The following is a 24,078-nucleotide window of genomic DNA, read 5'->3' on the forward strand; positions in this document are numbered from 1 at the left end:
TCACTAACAGAACTTTTACAGAGTAAAAATAGAAAACTGTGAAATAGATAATTAGGAGAACGAGATTTTCACACTGCAGCAGAGTGTGTGCTGATATGAAACATCCTGGCAGATTAAAACTGCGTGCTGTCCATCGTCTCGTACCTTCCAAACTACTCGGAAGCTCTTCTGCGAACTCTGCAGAACTAGCACTCCTGGAAGAAAGGATATTTCGGAGATATAGCTTAGCCACATCCTGGGGGATGTTTACAGAAGAGTACTTGTCCGCGAAAGGCAAAGGTCCGGTGCGGTACGCAGTTTTAATCTGTGAGCAAGTTTCAGATAGTTAGCACATTATGTTTGTTACTACTCTGATTTCTTTTGAGTTTGTATGTCTCATCTGAAGTAGCAAAAAGATTGAGAAACAAGGTCTCAAAACAGACGGACTGTAGATATGATTGTTAATGTATTCAATGTATAACAATTCCCAGTAACGCAAATTATCTCCTCCTACGCATTATCTCAGTAAACATATAACGGTAAATGAAAACAATGGCATCTTCTGGTGGGCTACAAAGTATGTTACTAGCGCATTAAATACTGACTTAATTTACACTTGCAGGCAAAGAAATGTAGATTATTTGACATTGATTTACATCTTCATTATCTGATAAAAAGTATCCGGATACCTATTAGTGGTCCTTGGTCGCCCTTCACCCTACACCTTCGACGGCTCGAACTCTGCCCTGTACACTTTCATTGAGCCCTCTGAATGTCTGTGGAGAAATAGCAGCCTATACTTCTCAAGAAGCGAAATTGGAGGATGCAGCGACGTTGGACACTGGGCTCGGGAGCGAAATCGACGTTCTAACTCATCACTAAAGGTGTTCCATTGGATTCACGTTGGGACTCTGAGCTGGCCAGTCCATTTCAGTAATGTTTCTATCCACAAACCATACCGAGCGAGGTGGCGCAGTGGTTAGCACACTGGACTCGCATTCGGGAGGACGACGGTTCAATCCCGTCTCCGGCCATCCTGATTTAGGTTTTCCGTGATTTCCCTAAATCGTTTCAGGCGAATGCCGAAATGGTTCCTTTGAAAGGGCACGGCCGATTTCCTTCCCAATCCTTCCCTAACCCGAGCTTGCGCTCCGTCTCTAATGACCTCGTTGTCGACGGGACGTTAAACACTAACCACCACCACCACCACCACCACCACAAACCATTGCCTCAGATGCTGGTTTGTAACAGGATGCACTGCCATGCTGATCCAAACTGCCATCGTCGCCAAATTGTTCCTCTACCGTATTCAGCACATAATTCTCTAAAAATGTGTTCATGCCCTTCCGCATTTAGCGTTTTCTTAAGTGCAGTAACTTGACCGCACTTTTCTCCACGAAAGACACGCCCATACCGTAACACCACCACCTCCATACTCCACTGTTGCCGCTACACTTGCCGGCCGCTGTGGCCGAGCGGATCTAGGCGTTTCAGCCGTGAACCGTTTGAACCACTACACGCCATATCAAGTAGTGTTCTCCAAGCATTCACCAAACGAAAACCTTTCTGTCGAGTTGTCACAAGGTATAGTGTGATTCTTCGCTCCAAATCATTTGTTTGCAGTCATAGACTGTCCAGTGAGGCCGCTGTTCACACCACGACAAGCGTCGCTTAACAGTGACTACAGGAGTGTGAGACACATGAGGAGCTGCCCGACCACTGTACCCCATCCATTCTTCTTTACACCCTAAGCACAGTATTGTGCTGGCTGGACTGCTGGTTCCATTTTGGAACTAGGGAGTGATTCCTTCTCTTTATTTCCTCAGTGTTCGACGTTCCCCGTCTGTCAGTACATGGGGCTCTGCCTGGTCTTGGTTTAGCTGTGGCTGTTCCTTTACGTTCATTTCACAATCAGAACACCAACAGTCGACTTCAGAAGCTTTATAAGATTTGAAATGTCCCTGATGGACTTGTTACTCAAGTGACATCGCATCATTATCCCATATTGGAAGTCACTGAGTTCTGTTGTTACTGCTTCTCTACTGACAACACAGTACTCGCCACCTCCTTTTATACCGGTAGGTCCGCCTCTCGTGACACCTTGTCGTCAATTCCGCATTGCATAGGGGTATCCGAATAATGTCAATAGTGGCAACACTGCAGTGGAGACACTATGCAATGGGATCTACTATTGTCGCTGATAGCACAAGTTGTTGACATACCTACCATGCCTCCGAGCAAATGTACTCGCTCGTCCCACGTCACCGGCGTGCGCACAATCGAGGGAAACGCAGTCACTTGTGAGCGAGAAGTCTAACGTAGCGGTGGCACTATCTTTTCGAAGCAGGAACAACGGAGATCGATCAAGATTGAATGTGCCAGAGGTCGTACAGCACGACAGTGTCATCAAGGTCTTCAAGAGCTGTGCGGGGAATCGGCATTGCCGTACTGAACAGTGGCACGTTGGGTAAAAGCCTTCAGAGAAGGTTGGCAAACTGTGGCAGATATGCATCGGGCAGGTCGTCCTAGCGTCTCTGAAGAAGTAGTGCATGCTGTTGCCGCGTTAGTGGACAGTGATCGACGTCAAAAGATTCGTGAGCTCGCCCACGAAACCGGATTAGCGCATACGACTGTGTTTCCCATCCTGAAGGAACGCCTGGGCATGCGAAAAATTGCATCACGATGGGATCAAGATGACTCGACGGAAATGCAGAAATGGTTGCGTTACGACGCTGCTCAGACGCACTTGGAGCGCCATGAGCGCGAAGGAGAGGCTTTCTTACGCCGTGTCGTAACACTGGAGGAAAAATGGGCCACATCGTACGAGCCAAAACTGAAACGCCAATCCAGCGAATGGCGTTATTATGGGTCGTCGTGAAAGTCGAAAGTGCGTCAGAGCCCCAGTATGGTGAAAGTTATGGTGATACTCGTGTACGACTGTGATGGTGTTATCCTAACGCATTACGTTCCTCCACGGCAGACCGTCAATGCAGAGTATTACTGTTCGTTTTTGGAGCATCACCTGCGACCAGCTTTGCGAAAGAAGCGGCGACACTTTTTGCGCAACCCACCCATCATTTTGCACGACAATGCGCGAGCGCATACAGCGCAAGCTGTGGCTGCTCTGTCCGGTCGATGGGACTGGGAAGTAGTGTACCATCCACCATACTCCCCGGACTTAAGTCCTTGTGACTTTGATTTGATTCCGAGGATGAAGGAACTACTTCGTGGCACTCGCTTCAGAACTGTCCCAGAGATTCGACAGGCAGTAGACCGCTCCATTCGCACCATCAACGGAACAGGCTCTGCTGACGGTATAATACACTTCACACATCGCTGGCAACGGGATCTACACAACGCTGTAGACTACTTTGAAGGACAGTGACAGGTGTAAACATGTGACTCTTTCGTATCGGTTGTGAATAAATAGTCGCCACTATTTCAAGTTCCAACCCTCGTACGTTTACGTAGAGAAACAATAATAATCACCCAGTCTGACTGCGGTCGAACGCCGTCCACCTACAGATAATGCAACAGTTAGCTTCACATCTTCAAAATGGATACTTCATGATCTAGACTAGTTATATGTTTTACGAATTTCTTAATTACAGGAAAAGTGCAACGAATACCTGGGTTATCATCTGGATATAAGTAGGTGTGTGTCTTGGTAGGACATGGCTGATAGTCGGGCTCACGTGTAACAACAGTTACGAGACGATCGACGGCTAGAAATCAAATTCTTGTCTTACGTGGCAGTGGTATGCTGTTTATCCGAAGTCTGTGAGGGTGTGGCGCAGGGAAGACGGGGCATAACCGTGTCGACACCGTCACCGCCCGCCCTCACAGAAAGCGCCTTCTAGGAAGCCGCGTGGCTATAGGTCGAGCTGCCCGCACACCGCACATGCGCCGACTGTCAAGCGGCCCCTGATTTACAGGACACCCAGGCTAGGCCGGTGACGCCACGGAGCAGCACTTCGGACCCCTACCAAATGGTGTTTTAGGCGATCTCATAAAGTTGCATCAGTGCGCTACACGAGCTCGAAATCGCTGCTTCTCCTGCCTAAACTAAAAATTCTGTTTAAATAAAATCTTCTCGGGATTCTAGCGGTTTGCAATAGCTACAGTTCCACGGGCGTTGTCTCCAACCCTCAGGCTACTGTCTGATAATAACTGCAAGAGCTCACCAGACAAAATATTAGTGACTTTGTTCAAATAGAACTCTGGTCGCTTTAGTGAGTTGTAATTGGTGTAACATTGGTTCTAGGCTGTGGTGTGAGGAGAGTTGTCGGAAGAATTTCGTAACCGACAGGGACCGACGATAGGAGTGACGCCTTGCCAATCACAATCGGTTTAAAACACGACAAGGATCTCTGTCACCAGTCAATGAAGGTCCACCTCAGTCGGGTTCCGAGCGAACATAGAGAAGGGAGCAGCGTGCAGTGCACATTTGGAATCGGACACCTTGTAAAATATCGTTTACAGCAACAGCACATTTTCAATTGGCTAAACCAGTGGTCGCCAATCTCGCTAGTCAAAAGCGCCATTTATCAACAGAGCAACGATGGAAATTCCTTTTGAGAGCCAGATTTATTACACTTAAAGTGTATCTACAAGTAATTTTATTTGTTACTGCACAGGCTTATATTTGTCCCTATCAACGTCTGTTTCACTTATTTCCGGCTCATAGTTGTTACGAAGTCGCTCTCCAAACAAATTTTCGTCTTTCGGCCGATCGCAAGTTTTTTGCTACACTTCACGAGAAACAGTTTCACACCCTTCAGCTGAATAGATATTCTTTCCACTGCTTTGTTTACATGAACTTTGGCACGTTAAGAATTATCTCACACTGACTTAGAAGCATTATTCCACCCCCCCCCCCCTTCCCCTGTCCCACGAGTAGAGGAAGTGGCGCAGGCAGCACCATGTGGAAGTGGACTGAGTGGTCTATACCCTCATAAACGCCACTTCTTCCACATAGACTCGCCCAAGCTGCATGCATATTTCTATGCAAAGGCCATGAAGTTTCATTAACACTGTACATGCTCGCCCGCACACGGTATTTGTGGAAGGGCCACACTCAAGGGGCCAAAGAGCTGCATGTGGCTCGTGAGCCGGAGCCAAAGAGCTGCATATTGCTTATGAGCTGCAGTTTATGGACTACTGGGCTAAACAACACAGAAACTGGACGGCAGTTTACTGGAGGCGATTAGTGTTATCGTTAAAGTCACGAGTTTGCCTATTCAAATGACGAGAGCTGTCAAGTGCACTGACGGACCAATGAGGTATTCACGTCGTAGTGCATGGAGGGTGTAGGCCACACCAGACGTAGTTCTGTGATATTTTGGTGGTGTCTTTCATGTAATGGCAATAGTTGAGTTATTCAGGTTATTGTGAACAAGAACCACGATGTTTATTTCAACATTCTCGGTGATGTTGCCCTTCATTCTAAATTGCCGTGATGAGTTTGCTATGGACAGTCTCATCGTCCAAGATGCGTTCCTACTTTAATGAACACTCAGGCAAACTATCGTACTTCGAACGACCCGCCAATCAGTTTATCCTAATGCCATGGAAAATGTCTGGCGTTATTTGGAACAGCGTGTGAAATGTAGCAATCAAGTGGTTGTTCTGCAGTATGTAATACTCAATGAGTGGCCTCAACTTCATAAGGCACACTGAAGACACTTGTTAGCTGTGTCCATTATCGAGGGTAGAGGCGTTGTTCCACGGTATTATTGCGGTGTCCTTGGGGTGGGCCGGCCAGAGTGGCCGTGCGGTTCTAGGCGCTATAGTCTGGAACCGCGTGACCGCTATGGTCGCAGGTTCGAATCCTGTCTCGGGCATGGATGTGTGTGACGTTCTTAGGTTAGTTAGGTTTAAGTAGTTCTAAGTTCTAGGTGACTGATGACCACAGCAGTTAAGTCCCATAGTGCTCAGAGCCATTTGAACCATTTATTGTGTGTTTCCTTATTAAATCGCTCTACAAGTCTTTGCATTCATACAATGCCTGTTGTAGTCTTCATTTTTGCTGTCTGTTGTCGATGCCATTTTTGGCTGGAACACCGAACAGACATACTTAAAAGTTCGAAGTGGCTCCATCTCCCGATTCACATGCAACGTTTTCCATGCTTCATTCGACCATAGATCTTACTGCAAATTACTGGTAACATATATCTATGCGCTGCACACCAAGGAAAACTGTGTGGTAGTAAACACACTGCAAGACGAATAAAAAGGCGCACCATGAAGCAATGATCCGAATGGGACTGAAATTGGTAGAAGTAATGTACATGTACAGACAAGCAAATGTTTATAACTTCAAAAAAATTGAATGTTTTATTCAGGAGAATGTCTGCAGCTGGTGGTCTAGCGGTAGCGTTCTCGCTTCTCGAGCACAGGGTCCCGGGTTCGATTCCCGGCGGGGTCAGGGATTTTCACCTGCTTCGAGATGACTGGGTGCTGTTCTGTCGTCTTCATTATCATCCCCATTACGTTCGGAGGAAGGCAATGGCAAACCACCTCTGCTAGGACCTTGCCTAGTACAGCGGTGCGCGTCTCCCGCATCGTCCCCTACGCTCTGTCAAGGAGTAGGGGACTTCATCATCATCATCATTCAGGAGAAAGAGTGCCACAAATTGAGCAAGTTAATAACGCTTTGGTCCTCCTTTGGCCCTTATGCAGGCAGTTTTTCGGTTTGGCATTGATTGATAGAGTTGTTGGTTGACTTTCTGAGGAACTTCGTGCCACATTCTGTACAACTGGCGCGTTAGATCGTCAAAATCCCGAGCTGGTTGTAGAGCTCCAAACGTTCTCGATTGGGGAGAGATCCAACGACCTTGCTGGCCAAGGTGAGGTTTGGCAAGCATGAAGACAAGAAGTGGAAACTCTCGCCGTGTGCGGGCGGGCATTGTCTTGCTGAAATGTAAGCCTAGGATGGCTTGCCATGAACGGCAGCAAAACGGGGTATAGAATACCGTCGACACGCAGCTGTGCTTTAAGGGTACCACGGACGACAACCAAATGGGTCTTGCTATGAAATGCAATGGAACCGCAGACCTTCACTACTGATTGTCAGACAATATGACTACGACAGTCACGTTGGTGTCCCAACGCTGTCTGGGACGTCTCCAGACACGTCTTCGCTGGTTATGGGGGCTCATCTCGAAGTGGAACTCATCATTGAAGACAATTCTGCGCCATTCAATGAGATTCCAGGCCGAACGTGCCCGATACCGCAGAAAATGGGCTTGTGGGTGTACAGCGGTCAGTGATATTCGGCTCAAGGGGCGCCCTTTCTGTGAGCAGCCTATTAAAGGTCTTTGTGGTCACTGAAGCACCAGTTGCACGTTGGATCGATGAAAATGGTGAATCTGGGTCTCTGAGTGCCTCTCCGACGATTGCTCGGTCTTCAGTTTCTGTCGTCACTGTAGGTCTACCACTTCCTGCTTGACGCTGTGTTCGCCCATGATTCAACCATTCCGGCAAACATCGTTGTACAGTGGCTTCGCTCCTACTTATATGTCGAGCGATTCGCCAATTACTTCACCTGCTTCTTTGAGAGAAACTTCTCGTCCTTTCTCAAAAGCTCACATCTGGGAATATTATTCAGTCGCCTGTCTGCGAGGCATAGTTTCTGTCCAACTGAGTACAAGGAATGAAACTGGCAAATACTTCATACGCTGGTATCAGCATGTCCTCTGTTGACCATCCTTACTAAGTGCGCGGTGAAATTGCGCAGCAGTGTCATACACACATACATCCATCGTCCGCCAAAGTTGAAATTTTTTCGGATGATATCTCTATGCATATAGATTTTTATTTTATATATTTTTTTGTCTTAGTTTATTAGCGGTTGCTCTGCTTAAGATTCCGACAGCTGGTAAAGCCGTAGTAACTTTGAAGATTACTTCCACGCAAGACACTTGGTACAAGCAACGTGCTGTAATTGGATTGTTGGTCGCGGGAAAAGAAACTTCGATGAACATCCTAAAACGTTTAATGTGCAGAGTATGGTATTGATGCAGTTCGTAGGAGTACTGTTTGGCGGTGAGTAGAGGTGTCTGAAGCATCAAGTGCTTGCGGACGTCCTGTCACACTCGAAGCTCCAGACATGGTGAATCCCATGATGGCGTTATTAGAGCAGACCGATGCGTCACACATTGAGCCATAAACAAGAAAACAGCCACTGGAGTGGCAACTTCCCTAATCATCAAAGAAGATGCATTTCAAGGGCGCTTCCTCTGCTGGAAAAGTCTTGATGACAATTTTTGCCAAAGGGCCAACGATTTATTCAGAAGCATAGGTGAATACTAAGAACAAACTCAAGACTAGTATCCTATGTGTATGGTCCCAGAAGAATCTTGTTCTAACACGACAATGCATGCCCACAAGCAAGTATCGGAACCCGAGGACACATCACCAAATTGAGTTGGGCATCGCTGCCTCATCCGCCCTACAACCCAGACCTGGCTTCCTCGGACTTCCATCTGTTTGGTTCACTTCAGGATTCTCTACGTGTGACACACTTTGAAGATGATGACGACGAAATTCATGCAGTGAAAACATGGCTAAGAGTACAGGATTAATGTTCGGAGAGAAAAATTGTAGCCCATTAATCCTGAATAACACTCGATCATTGTATTGCCATCTGTAGCCTGAAACATACATCACTAGATGGCATAGACGTTTAGCGCCCATTCTAAACCCCAATAACCTCTGTGTTTTCTAAGTAGGCAATAATAATTGGAATATTGGCCGCTCATTCCGCTTGAAGTTGGTAGTTTTCATGACTCACTGCCTGGCGATTGCTGTCATTTACCGCAGCTTATTCGGTTATGTACTTTCATCTTAACATTCCTGTTTAGGAGCTACAACAATAGTTATTGATTTAGTTAAACTTGCAGAACTGATTAAAAAACGATCTGTACGAGCAGGGTTCTCGTTTGAACGCGCTCACTTTCGTACACGCACTGTACCACTTTTCACTTAAGAATAAAAGGTTCTCGTTCTACACTGATACCTAAGTTCATAAAGTTTTTACCAAGTGTTGAACGTCACGGAGACATAAAGATACTTTGAGGTGAATAAATTTTAAAATGAGAATTCGACGGTTAATTTTCATTTTGTACTACTTCTGCTGAGTATCATAGTTTAATTTTGATTCTGTTTACAATTCAGCTTTTTCCGCGTAAAATGGTTACAAATTGTACAGGGAAAAGTAAAAGGGAACAAAGCAGTTACGTATGTGCTTGAATGTTTCATAGTTTATGAAAGACAGACAGAACTGCTCAGCAAGTTCCATGTAGTGCTAATGTTTCTCTCAGCACTTAGTTATTTTTGTTGCATGCATTTACTGCCTCTTCTGTGGGATCTGGTTACTCGTCTCATAGTGCAAACTGCAGCACATCGTAATTCCGCCGTAGCATTACAAATGATGCAACGTGTCTAGGGAATGCCTTACAGATGAAAAGTTACAGGGCATTAGCATTACTAATGAAATGATCATAATTTACGATAATAAAACAGCAGTTCATCACCTTTTATCCTTCCCACATCAGTAAGCTAACTGTTTAAAAGATGACCATATCGTTTACAGTTCGTATATGCGGCGACCTTGGCATTAATTATGCCATACACTTGTTAACAGACGCTTGGTTACGATCTTTTGTACATAAAGCCTACTCTCTTGATGTGTTTTTTAAAAATCGGTTGTGATTGGTCATTTTTAATAAATTGTTTCTACAACAGGCTGTATACACTGGAGACTGAATTTCGTTATTTGATCTTCTTCTCGGTTTAGTGCGTCTAAATATGCACACAGAGGGAAGAGACTGAAGTTTCCTGGCGCGATTAATAAACGCTAGGCTTTGAAAGTTTCTTACCGAATTATCGGTTCTATTATTGTCCACAATTTATAGGCACTGCCTTGAGCGTTTACCAACACTGCGAGCGGCGGTCGTACGTGTTTTTGTTTGTTGCCCAGACTCGAATCGATCTAAGTTCACCCGACGAAATATTGGGCACTCCACTTGTGAGGTATGGCTATAAAATTACTGGACTATGTTGTAAAACATGTTTTTTCAAAGACATTCAAATTTAGTTATACTCACACTCAATACACTCCCCTCCTCTATCCCTACAACACTCTATGTGAATTTTTCATCGATGAAAACACCTTCGGAAGGTTTTCTCTGAGTTTCTTGATGACATGTGCCACTTTGCTTTCACTGCTTCAACAAACGGAAATCTTGTTCCTTTTAATGTAGGTTTGACCTTGGGGTACGGGTAAGTCACAGTGTGCTAGGTCAGGCGAATAAGGCGGTTGGTCTAACACTGGGATGGTGTACTTTGCTTGAAATCTCTTAGCAGACAATGCGGTATGAGCCGGTGCGTTGTCTTGATGCTGAACCCATGACTTCATCCACAATTCGGGTCGTTTTTTGTCGCACTATCTCACGGAAGTGAGCAAGAATCTGGAGGTAGTAATGTAATAGTTTGGCGTTAAGGAACCCAGTAACGATACACAATTCCATGAGCATCAAAAGAAACAATTATCATCGCTTTGAATCTTGTTTTGCTCATTCGAACTTTTTTCGCTCTCTGTGAAGTTGGGGCCTTCCAATGGCGCTTAGTTTCTGGATCATAAGTGACAAACCATGTTACCACTCTTTCTTAGAAATTTAGATCATTTTCAGTTTATTCAGGGTCTCAGCACGAACATTTTCACGAGCTTCTTTTTGATCCACCGTGAGAATTTTTGGCGCCAGTTTCGCACACACTTTTCTCATGTTAAATTGGTTATGTAAAATTTGTCTTACGCGCTCTTTGGCACTTCCTACAGTTTCAGCAATCGATCGAATTCTCAACCGACGGTCAGATCGAATCATATTGTTTACGTTTTCGATATTTTCATCTCCTTTTGATGTTGAAGGACGTCCCGGGCGTGAGTCATCTTCAGCGTCTTCTCGGCCCTCTTGGAAACGCTCGAACCACTCGAAAACTCGCGTACTTGATAGACAGTCTTCTTTAGTACAAGACAGTTTTCAGTGGCAGTTTTTTCAAGTTCCATATGAAACGTAACAAGTCGTTGCTGTATTATTAGCTTTCCGATTTTTCCGGCAAAACAAAAAGCTGTTACACAAACTTCACGGCACAGTGACTTGTCTACAGACACCATAGATGTCGTTTTCGACCGAGAAGGCTTCACATTTCACAGTTACTGGTCGTTCATGGGTTCTTACATTGTAACAGGATCAGTTCCGTTATTTTATAGCCACACCTCTTTCGGAGCGCACTAAATGGTTTAGGATTGGCAGCGGGCTGTCATGAGGCCCTCCACTGCTCACGTAGGTCATGGCAGCGAAGTGGTGTGCACGTGTCAGTCGGCTGTGTAGAATCAACGCTGTAAGATGGGGCAGACGCATAAACGTGGCTGAAAGGATGTGTGTGGAGTGCCCAGTGAATGAAGCTGCTTGTTTGTTGGTACATCAAGGTTGACAGTGCAAAGTGTAGACAAGGACTGTATACCAACCACAGTCATGTAACACTGGGTAAGAATTGTGGTCAGAGAAAGTGGAGGCGAGTGTCACGTCTCGTCAATAACAATAGGTTACAAAAACAAGGACTATTTTGCTAGACAATGCAGGTCCGTCTCAACCGGTTTCCAAGAGAACTGCGTGCAACAAAATTTTGAAGTCGGATACCTCGTAAAAAATCATTATTAACAGCGGCATTTAAAGTTACACGTTTTGAATGACCCAGACAACATATAAACTGGACACTGCTTACTGTCGTTCTACGAATCACGAGTTTCCCTTTTTTTTCAAAGGAGCGAGGCGTCGAGCGCAATGGCGGCGCAATGAAGCTCTTAACATGCAGTGTATGGAAGATGTATTTCAGGTCTATAGTGGTTCTGTGATGTTTTGGTGCGGCTTTTTGTACCACGCCTTGGGCCCATTCATTCAGATTGTCGTGAACATGAAGTTTATTCCAAAGTTATTGGCGCCATGATTCCTGCAGTGCTGTCCATAAATCCGCAAGAGTACGAGGGGGTGGAGATCTCTTCTGAACAGCGCTTTGCAAGGCATCCCAGATATGGTCAACAATGTTCATGTGTGGGGCGTTTGGTGGTCATCGGAAGTGTTTAAACTCAGAAGAAAGTTCCTAAAGCCACTGTGTAGCAATTCTGGACGTTTAGGGGGTCGCATTGTACTGCTGCAATTGCCGAAGTCCGTCGGAATGCACAGTGATCATCAATGGATGCAGGTGATCATACAGGATGCTTACGTACGTGTCACCTGTCTGAGTCGTATCTAGACGTATCAGAGGTCACGTATCACTCAACTGCACATGCCCTACACCAATACACAGCCTCCACCAGCTTTAACAGGCCCTGCTGACATTCAGGGTCCATGGATTCTTGAGGTTGTCTCCATACCTGAACACGTCCATCCGCTCGATACAATTTCAAACGAGACTCGTCCGACCAGGCAACATACTTCCAGTCACAAACACCCCAGTATCAGTGTTGAGAGGCCCAGGCATGGCGTCAAGCTTTGTGCTGTGCAGTCATCAAGGGTACACGAGTGGGCCTTCGGCTCCGAAAGCCCATATCGACGATGTTTCATTGAACGTTCGCACGCTGACTCTTGTTGATGGCCCAGCATTGAAATCTGCAGCAATTTTCGGAAGGGTTGCACTTCTGTCACGTTGAACGATTCTCTTCAGTCGTCTGTGGTCTCTTTCTTGCAGTAGCTTTTTCCGGCCGCAGCGATTTCCGAGATTTTATGTTTTGCCGGATTCCTGATATACACGGTACACAAATGGTCGTACGGAAAAATCCGCAGTTCATCGCTACCTCGGAAGCGCTGTGTGCCATCGTTCGTGCGCCGACTGTAACACCACGTTCAATCTGATTTAAATCTTGATAACCTGCCATTATAGCAGCAGTAACCGAGCTAACAATTGTGCCAGACACTTGTTGTCTTGTATAGGGGTTGCTGACCGCAGCTTCGTATGCTGCCTCTTTACATATATCTGTATTTCAATACGTATGCATATAACAGTTTTTTTTTTTTTTTCGCGCTTCGGTGTATATTCAAAGTGCTGCCCGCATACGTTCATGCTTTGGCGAACACTCAGGCAGCTCAATGACCTGCTAAATCAATCGATCGTAATCTATACAAAATGTGAGGTACTATTTGCTGCAGCAATCAGCATACCCGCAGTTTAGTGGTCTACGGAGTATAACCATGACTTGGTGGCTTCAACTAGATAAGTACTACCTTAAGAATTTTTTGCACTGAGACCATTATCAACGTTAGATGTAAAGTGAAACAACGTTAGTTTTGTGTTTCCGGGTTGTCTAGTGTGCTTTGGACGGTGTCTTCTCCCGTAATGTGAAATTTTTTGCTCTTTATTTCTTCTAAACTTGATAACGAACACGGTGGTGTCACGTGTAGAGCGGATTTTTCTATAGCCACGGTGCTGATTGGCTAAGGAGCCTAAATGACCGTAGCAAATTACGAAAGTTGCCCTGAACTCAAAAAAATATGCGAGTAAGTTGAGAGTTCTTGACACTGATGTGGTGGGATGCAGATAGGACCAACATGGCATGCCAGCGGAATTTTACGGGCATTTACGAGCTTCGTAGACGATCACTTTAGGATATTTCCCCGTGATTTTACGTCAGCTTCGCTTTAGTAACTGCTAATTGACACTAAGATTTTCAGTTGAGATTCTACATCTGATAGCTACAAATTGAGGTCATAGCGGCCGTTGTGAATTACAACTGACGGTCTGTTTGATTTTGCGACTGAGAACCAAACCAGTGCTTTCGCTGATAACAGAGAGATATTCTTCTTCAGAGAAGAGTTCTTTTTTCCTCTAGAGGTTATAAGACCATAAAATTTTAGGTAACCTTCTACTTGATTTAGAGGTACTTTACGTGGTTTGGAACTAGATGATAGGGTGTAAAATTTGGAGGAAGACGGATTAGGTGTTTGCCGTATGTCTAAGGGAATTCCCCGTCGCGTCATTGTTATGCGTCTGAAACTGCCGCAGTTGTGAAGGCGAGAGAAGAGAAACTGTCGCGGACCGTGCTCCACAGCGCAACATAACGCGATGCGGCCGGCGTGACAAGCAGTAGCTGTGTGGTATCTATTGGGCAACGTGTGCCGTTACACTCGTCTCAGTGCGGTGACTGTGTGATCGCTTAGTTCTGAAGGGAAACGCAAGAGGACGCATTGGGTGCATCGTCGGGTGGTGTGACTACGAGGAGGAAAGTTAAAGCCGCAGGGAGTTCGTCGTAAAAAAATGTTCGCACAGAAAAATTTCAGACAACAGTATTGGAACATGTGGGGAAAGAATCCGCCAGAAACACGCGCAAAGTTTCCCGTGAAAAGCTCACTTCGAAGAATACATGTGCAGAGTACAGACCTAGTTGCAATTAACCCCTCTGTTATGAACGTTCTTTCTTAACTTTCCGTGTCCACTGAGCACTAAATCTTTCCTCTCTAGTAGTAAGTTAGTTTCTGAGCATTGCCCTTTCGTTAAACTGAGTCTTGCAAATTTACTGCTTCTTCCAAGACTGTGCAGAGAAGTAGGTGATATGGGATATCCTACACACAACCCCGTATCTTCAGGGAGTTAGCCGATTGAGTGTTCTCCACGTGGAGTATGATTCAAAATGGTTCAGATGGCTCTGAGCACTATGGGACTTGTCATCTGAGGTCATCAGCCCCTAGAACTTATAACTAGTTATACCTAACTAACCTAAGGACATCACACACAACCATGTCCGAGGCAGGATTCGAACCTGCGACCGTAAGGACATCACACACAACCATGCCCGAGGCAGGATTCGAACCTGCGGTCGCGTGGTTCCAGACATTTGCTGCCTCATTGAAGGCAACATTTACTTGCTTTCAAAGAGCGGACGCTTCCCATACCAGTGATGCATACTCTCCTGCTGTGAAACCTAGAGGCATGCCAGTGGTCCTTAATACCTCTGTATGAACACTCTCTCTCTCTCTCTCTCTCTCTCTCTCTCTCTCTCTCTCTCTCTTTTCCCCTCTCCATCTTCAGTTCTCTATCACCCTAATGTTTTGAGAATCCTTGCATAAGCAATTCCACTACATTCTGACCCTGCTTTTATGTACAAAATTTGTTCAGCCTTATATCTGGTAATTTCTGCCGGGCATAACAAACCAGGATTTTAAACGCCTGGCAGCCACCAGTCGCATCGCAGTAAGGCATGTACTCGGTCATTCAAAGGAAAGATCTTTAAATAGTCGTTATTGTACATCCAACGTGGTTACGTGGATATTATCTAGCCGGCAGTCAACACGTACGCAAACAAGCAAAGAAGCTGACAGCCGACATGTGGGGGTGAGGTAAGAGATACGCAGCAGATAGGTGACGGCAGGTCACGTTTTCCCGGACAAACACAGCAGCTGATGGCTCACGTGTTGCAGGACGAGCGAGGCCGGCTGATGCGCAGGAATATCGTGCGGTACGCCGTGCTGTCGTACGTCATCACTCTACAGAGGGTCAGCTTCCGCGTCAAGAAGCGATTCCCCACCTGGCAGCACATGGTCGACGCTGGTAAGTGCTCAACTGCGCTCTTGTTGTTGAAGTTGTTGTTGTTGTTTAGACTGTCACTGCAAGAAATACCAGGTGGTTTTAATCCAAGGGCAGCTACTCACAGAGGTCCTGTGTGGGCAGATATTCTGATGCGTTAATGTGGAACCGATTTACGCTGGAGAAAGGTTAATTCCAATTTTGCCCACCAGGTGCAAATCTGGTGTTGTGAATGCAAGAAAGACGTATAGAAATGTTCCATATGTAATGGATTAGAAGCGGGGCGTGGTCAGAAAAGGTCAAACAAGTGAGAAAAGCATAGTGTTATTACCAACCGCTGCTTACATAGTTTGTCCAATATGAGCACTAGAGACGTCGACGAGATGCTGTACAACACCAGATCTACATCTGGTGTCCAAAACTGGAACTAATTTTTGCCAGTGTAAATCAGTTCCGCATTAAAGCGTTAGATTATCTATCAAGTTTCACTACCTTACGAGAATTATAGCCCCCATTGGACATCCGTGAGTAGCTGCACTTTAATCATAATCACCCTGTCCTATATCCTAATGTCGTGCTGTTATACTCATGTCTCTATTCTAAGTATTTGTAATCTCCATCACCTACTATTGTGAATGTAGTAACTCAATGTTGCTATTAATTCAGCCCAAACATCCACGGTATCACAAAACTGTTTCCCTGCTACGGTTCCTTAATGGTCGCTGATTTGAACACTTGCAAATAAACAATCGTCCAATAGGGCGGCATTATAACAAACACGTGGGGAGACAGTAACAAATAACATTTATTAACAGTATGTTACAAAATAGTACTTTGGTACAGTTAAATCTGTGTCACTTCATGACCAAAACCTGACATGATATGTAACTAACTTCGCTGTCTCTTTGCAATCTGTGATATTGCATCACTGAGAGTAATGTCGTAGTTCCCCGAAGAAACTAATTCTTAGTGGGAAAATAGTCTTCAGAGTTCTATACTGAGCTATCTGCACGCTTTAAAGTGAACTGTCTGACTGTTGATTGGAAACTCTCTGTGTGCTTGCGGTACATTGCATTTTGTGCCTGTCGGCGGAATTATTTCCTTGTCCGCCTGTACGAGGTGGAAGCAAACCAGTCTGTAGTTGACAGCGTTCCCCATTGGCTGTCCACACCATCGGTGGACGTACGCACAGCATGCTGTAGGAAAGTGACACGGAAGCAGAAAGATGTCCTTACTCGTGGGCGCCGTCTGGAGGATGCAGCATGGAACTGAGAAACGCGAGGCGAGTGGTTGTGCCTGCGTTGTTGACGGCCTCTCATTGTATGTATTCTTTCTCTCTTGCCTGGCACACAACACCAAACTATTGCATTGAGACATCAGTTAATTGTGCTTGAGACATCAGTTAATTGTGCTTGAGACATCAAACTTACAAATGTTGTTTTGGACAGTGGAATTATACCAGACGTAATTTCGATAGCTTTATAGTTCTTTAATTAGGCATTCCGTTTTAAGAGAAGTTGTTGCTTGATATTTTGCACGAACTGTTACAGGAAACCATATGACTCACATATGCCTTCTATCCAACAGCTGAGATCTGTTTCTTCTCGAATCTAATACCTTATATTTATTCTCTTGGAACTACAATAGATACAGAACGCAAAATTATAGAATTAAACAGAACAAGGTTTCCGCTAGATACTTTCAACTTTCCACATAGTCACCATCATTCGTAATTCACTATTGCCAGCTGTAAACAAGAGCCCGAATGCCGCGCTCGTAATAACGTTAACTGGCTGATACAACCCACCGTCTTACAGCCTTGATGGCACATTTAAGTACGAAGAATATCGTCATTTAGCCCATCCTTCATAGGCACAAAGAGATAGGAGTCTGCAGTTGCTAAATCAGGAGTGTGCGGTGGATCCGGTAGGACGGTCTAGCCAATTTTGGAAATGAGTTCCACCATCCTAAAACTGTTATGGGGGCTGGGGTTATCGTGTTAGAAGTGAGAAGGTTCAAATATCACTACTGTTGTAAGATAATCTGGGTCAGATTACCGGGAGGAGAGACTTTCCTGGAAGAGACACTATCGAATTTACGTAAGCCACTAAATTGAGCGGACAAAAAAAAAAGTTCTATCTGCAGGTACAGAATTACAAAATGACTTTATTATTTATGTCATAATTATTCGCGAAGCACAAACAGTTCTTCGTAAACAGTTTAAACACCTACCCTCGTGACGCATGTTCCGTCCACAGTCACACGTGCCCTCCCACCCCCACTCTCCCTCTTCACTCTAACCACACAGTTTCCAATTCCATAATCCACATCAAATGTTTGGAGCTGCTTACGTTGTTAAGTGAAGCAAGCAATGTTATGAGGCGATTTGAGATGGAGCAATATTTCGGACCGAACAACTACATTGCACATATACTGCCACGTCGTTTGTGAGATAACCAGCACTAGCATGAAAGATTAAGGAGTACCCCATAAAACCGCAATGACGAGACGACAACTGGAATTTCCCATCTGTCAAATACGAATTCATGAATTACTTTTTACTATTTTCTTCTACCAGTCACTTTTATTTGTTTTATGTTCAATTTAAGATATTGTAAGCGTTTCGAGCATGTTCTGCTCATCTTCAGGCGTTTATACAAACAGAAAACTGTTACTTACAAATAAAATGTCATAAACTAAATTAACGTAGAAATTTTTGTTTATTTTTCGCTGCTGGTGTGGCTGTTGGTGTATTCGGAGGGAGGTGGTTGGCCAGAAATTGATGTCCACTGCTGGTGTGGAGCTGTATTTAGTTGTCCATTGTAACTGAATTACAGTGACTATTGTCTAAACCAATGAAAGTGTTCCCGATGGATCGCGGCACACTGGAAGCAATACCAAGAGCTCTTAGTGGGCACTTCAAAACCAATGACATTGATTAAATAAAAAATGGTTCAAATGGGTCTGAGCACTATGGGAGTAAACTTCTGAGGTCATCAGTCTCCTAGAACTTAGAACTACTTAAACCTAACTAACCTAAGGACATCACACACATCCATGCAGAATTCGAACCTGCGACCGTAGAGGTCGCGCGGTTCGAGACTGTAGCGCCTAGAACCGCTCTGTCACCCCGGCCGGCTTGATGAAATACCCACGTGCTTGGATGAAGGGCAGCTGGCAGGTACCACATTTAGATTTCCAGAAAGCGTTTGACACAGTGCCTCAATGCAGAATGTTAACAAAAGGTCCGAGCAAACGGAATATCTTCGCAGGTGAGTGAGTGGTGGGAAGTCTTTTTTTCCATAGAATCCAATACGTTACCCTCGACAACAAGTGTTCATCGCAGTCAAAGATATTGTCGTGAGTACCCCAGAGAGGTCTGACAGGATCGCTTTTGTTTTCTGTATACATAAACACACTAATGGATAGCGTAAGCAGTACTCTGTTACTGTTTGCTGAGCTCACTGTGGTGTACGGGGCAATGTCCTCTTTAAGTGACCGCTGGAGGATACAGGATGACTTGGACAGAATTTCTGTTTGGTATTATGAATGACAGCTTGCTCTATATGTAGGACGATGTAAGATAATGCAGAAGAGGAGGAAAAACAATCATGGAGTGTTCGAACAAAGCATTAGTGATGTGCTGCCTGACACAGTCAGCAAAGCGATACGAAATGAAACGAGCACGTAATACTGACGGTAGTAGGGAAGACGAAGGGTCAACTTTGGTTTATTGGGAGCATTTTAGGAAAGTGTAGCTCAGCTGTAGAAGAGACCACATACTGGACATTTATACGACCTGTTACTGCGTATTGAGTGTTTGGGATCCCCACCAGGTCGGATTAAAAGAACGCCGCTCGGGATTAGCCGAGCGGTCTCGGGCGCTGCAGTCAGGGGCTGTGGGCTGGTCCCGGCGGAGGTTCGAGTCCTCCCTCGGGCGTGAGTGTGTGTGTTTGTCTTTAGGATAATTTAGGTTAAGTAGTGTGTAAGCTTAGGGACTGATGATCTTAGCAGTTGAGTCCCATAAGATCTCACACGCATTTGAACATTTTTTTTTTATTAAAAGAACAAAAGTGAAACGATTCAGAGGCGCGCTGCTAGATCCCTTACTGATACGGTCGATCAACAAGAGGATATTACTGAATGCTACGGTAACTCAAAGAGGAATCCGTGGAGGGCAGAAAACTTTCTTTTCGTGAAACACTATTGATACAGTGCAGAGAACGTTCGTTTGCGGCAGACTGCACAACGGTCCTACTGCCGCCAACGTAACTTTCGCGTAAAAACCACCAAGACAAGACAATTGAGTCCTGGTATGGAAGCATATAGATGGTCGTTTTTCTCTCTTGCATTTGTGAGAGGAATAGGAAAGGGAATGTCAAGCAGCAGTACACGTTACTATCCAGGAGGCACCGTACGATGGCTTGCAGACTAAGTGAGTAGATGTAGATGTAAACTTACCCACCGATATTTCACCCAACACAAAACGCTTGTAAAATGTGTGCCTAGCAATAAAAAACGAAATACAACATAGTGTCGTCATTTACTATGTTTGCGGTTATAATAACAACAACAACAATAATAATAATAATAATAATAATAATAATAATATACAAGTAGCATTCCTTCTTCGTGACTGACACCCATGCGGAAAAACCAAATTTCTATTTTATAATAATAATTATATACGAGCAGAATTCCTTCTTTGTGACTGACACTCATGCGGAGAACCAAATTTCTATCCACGGCACCGTCGAGAAGTTTTCTTTAGTGACAGTTCCTCTCAATCTCGAGAAAACAAATCAGAAAGTATCAGTTCCAGTTTTCGAAGCTGACATTAACAACCTGCATAGCCGTGTACCGTCTACGTGCCCCTCCAATATTGTCGTCCAGTGATTCACAGAATGAGTCAGCAGTAGATTGGAAGGTCAATATCATATAAGAATATAGCGCCATTGAGTTCATTCACTTTGGTAAAAGTTGCAGAATTTACTTTCTCATCTGTATCTGCTAACATTTTGACAGTCATTGACAAAATATTACTGACTAATAGTTAAAAGGCACTGTCTTTACCGGTGGTTCAAACTGCTATGTCTATGCAGGTTTCGAGTCTTAATGTTCATTGGTATGAGTATTTTCAGTCTTTCTGCCTGTAGCTGCAGTAAAACGTGGACTGAAATATCACATTTAATGAGACTGTAGTCTGTATCATTGATCCGTTAATTCCTGAAGTGTTGTGAAACTGTGACGGCCCAACTCAACCAGTGATCACCTCGGCTGGAACAGAGACACAACTCAAAACGCAATACTTGAGAAAACTCGACTTAAAGAATTAATTCTACAAACATTTTATTGAAAAAGTATAAGCTTCTTTTAATTTTCGAGTAAGCATTGTTGGCAGCAAATTCCATTACATTTTTCGAACATATTGGGCACTTCACACACATTTTTCAGCGACTTCAACTAAAGATGCCGTTTTATCACTTGTCACTTTCTTGCTGGCGTACCACATGGATCTTGCGCTGCTGTAGAATCAATTCATACATACTGCTGTTTCATAAAAACATCCAGCCAGCCGTACGCTCGTTCCGCGGCTGTAAATACTGCACGCGCGGGTTGATCCTTGCAACGTGCACTCTCTCACACGTTCCCTCGTAGTCTTCAGTTTCACAACTGCGTAACTGCGTTTGCCCACAGCCAAATGTCAACAAGCGTTTCGCGCATCGCTTGGCCGTGGTGCTGTCGGGAAGCGGTTCCATACTTGACTCTCCGGAATGAAGTCACACAAAGGAACCGTAGTCTTTTTTCACGCTAAATTGGATGTGATGTACTGGGAAGGGGCTACAGACACCTAAGAAAACGCGAAGCGCACACTATTGTCCCCTTTTGGGACTAAACGATAAGTTCAACGTTGAAATTTTACGAGAAGATTTTCGTGGCGTCGGGCGCATGAAGCTGCAGGCGTGCCTGGTATTTGAAATTTAGTATGCAGTCTAACCTATAGCGTCTGTATTGCACAAATCACATAAAGAAACTGACGGTAACTGTCGATTTTGTAGACTTTCTCAATTGCCTACGAGCTGCTGCGAATGGAAGAGGCTGCGAATAAGAGAAAAATAGTTCGATTACATATCATGCTTATAACATTTAGTGGTGGTCTTGAACTGTCAAAATAGTATGATTAATATCCACAGATAACATTTTTTTAATTATTTTAGTGCACGAGAAAAAACCAACAGTATCTGTTGTTAACCTACGGAATGCGGTAGTGGTGATGTCGATCGTCTTAAAGATTTTATAGATAGATAAGACAGAGCTGAAATGCAGTGTGTGCTGCAAATATCAGATCGATTAGAGCAGGCTGCTTTTTCACACTATCACTCGAGGAACCCGTGTTTTGATTCCTACTGAAGAGCTGCACAGCCTCAGAAACTCAAAGATGTGAACGATATGACGTGTGGTGTTCTTGTGCGGGGTTACTCAGAATTCTGCCAATACATTTAAATTGTTCACCTGCACTCCCTATACTTGCGGTTTGTATCGCGTCACGACACTACACGTAGAATATAAAATACGTGTAGAAACCCCTATGAAATCTAGTAAAAAAAAAAGGTGATATTAAGGTATATCTGGAAATATCTACTTTACCAGCTACATTTTCATACCTACCTAAACAACAATGCCATAAATGTTACACTGTACATTCAAAATAGTGTTAGATGTGTCGAATTATAGTGGTAAACCCCCCTGTCTTAAGGGATCCTCAGATAGGTTTGATTAGGAGCTGCTGAAAATCGCAAACAGCTTGGAAACGAAGTCGGAAGCGACGCGTTCATGGAAGACATTTTGACACATAGTAAATTCTGCAGACAATTCTTACATACTACTGCCTGCGTCGTCAACTGCCTGCTGCCTTATTGAACGCCCCCTCGTGTTAGTTCGTATGGCATCCCACTCTGCAGCCGAGTTCGCTTGTGTACTCTTGCGTGGTGGCTCTCGCCTTGCATGTAACCGGTTAGAATCCTGGCGGTCTAAGAACTTTTCATTACCAAATTTTGTTCCATTTGCGACAATTTTTGACATCAGCTGTATTAGGTGTGGAAGTAATACCTATTGGTGACACTTTAAAATTTGGCGGATTGGAACTCGTACCCGGTTTTCCTGCATATCGTGAGCGGTAGCCTTAACCACATGCATATCCGTGGACACTTCCAGTACCGATCCAAACATGCATATGCCACAGTGTTTACGCTCCCTAGTGTTCGGTGCTTATCTGGAGTCCTGCAACAGGGTTAATGAGACAAACGTGTGCAATGTTAGTATTATGGTCGATATGCCCGTCGAGGCTGTATTACGTATGTATAGAAAATGTCAGAATAAGAAATTTTCATTGCCCGGCTCGAAGGGGACGAGAGTTGGTGGACGGGTTATTACTACGAATACTTACGCCTACGTATATTCTTCCTGACAGTATCTAATGGAGCGCGGACTTATGACTCAAGATAGTAATCCCTCTGTCGGATGGGAATCTAAGTCCGTTTATCGTACTTCAGAGGAGTTGACTGTACCTCATCAATGACTTTCAGCCTCGACGTTGTTTTCATCGACGGTAGCAAAGTTACAGCACTACACTTCACCGGCACTCATCCACACGATGTAGACACAAACAGTACGAGGAAAGACAACAGCATGCTACCTTGACTGGACCTTGCGTAAGACGGCAACATGTTATTCAGATATCTGCTCACGAGCGTTCGTGTTTTGAATATTGGACCTGAGTTTCAAGTTTTGCTGTTGTGTGGGAGCATGCAGACAGGTTGTCATAAGTTGTTTGGCTGACGCATTTTCTTGGTTGTTCACGACATTAATTGTAACTCCAACCGAAATACTGGTCTATTCATTCGATGCAAGCATAAAGTGAATACTCTCGTCAGCACACATAATGATTCCGTTGTCCTTGGTCAATCTGTAAACGAGCCATTTCCTGACATTTTAATATTTCTTAATTGTCTGTGTATGATCAGTCTAGCCTCAGAGCGTACCACACACATCATTAATACTATGAGGTGTGGCGTGCACTAGACAAATTGCCTGACTTACTGATAGGCTGATTTCATCGGAAACTTTTACAAGCGGACACCGATTACTTTTCTACACGGCTACACTTGCACTGCTAGTCTGAATACGGGTCGCCAGCCTGACTTTGACCCGCGAGATAGTGTCAAGAGTGGACAACTCACAAGTAATTAATTAAAGCCCTGTAGCTACCCAACTAGCTACCCAACTACCCTGACGAATACTCAGGGATCCGACCTCTTTGCTGAATTTTTACACCACCATCACTTCATATATCAACTCTGCTGACTACTACTTAGGCCAGTAATCTCCAATATGACAAAACAGGAATACAGTTCAATGTCAGTGCGTCAAAAGATACGCAAAAAGAGCATGAAAACAAACTTAATTTCCAATACAAATGTATTTCCGTCAGTGAGAGGTCGTCAAGTCCATAAAATCTCA

General features: G+C 44.5%; 1 protein-coding gene across 1 annotated transcript in view; it reads left to right on the plus strand.

The window, feature by feature from the left end:
- LOC126481138 (bestrophin-4) overlaps positions 1-24,078 on the plus strand; it is a 569,514-nt gene that overhangs the window by 339,729 nt on the left and 205,707 nt on the right. Inside the window, exon 4 of the mRNA XM_050104689.1 lies at positions 15,453-15,582. Coding sequence (XP_049960646.1) covers positions 15,453-15,582 — 130 coding nt within the window. The remainder of the gene's footprint in view (positions 1-15,452; positions 15,583-24,078) is intronic.

The sequence above is a fragment of the Schistocerca serialis genome, chromosome 5, assembly GCF_023864345.2.
Source record: "Schistocerca serialis cubense isolate TAMUIC-IGC-003099 chromosome 5, iqSchSeri2.2, whole genome shotgun sequence".
Classification (NCBI taxonomy): domain Eukaryota; kingdom Metazoa; phylum Arthropoda; class Insecta; order Orthoptera; family Acrididae; genus Schistocerca; species Schistocerca serialis.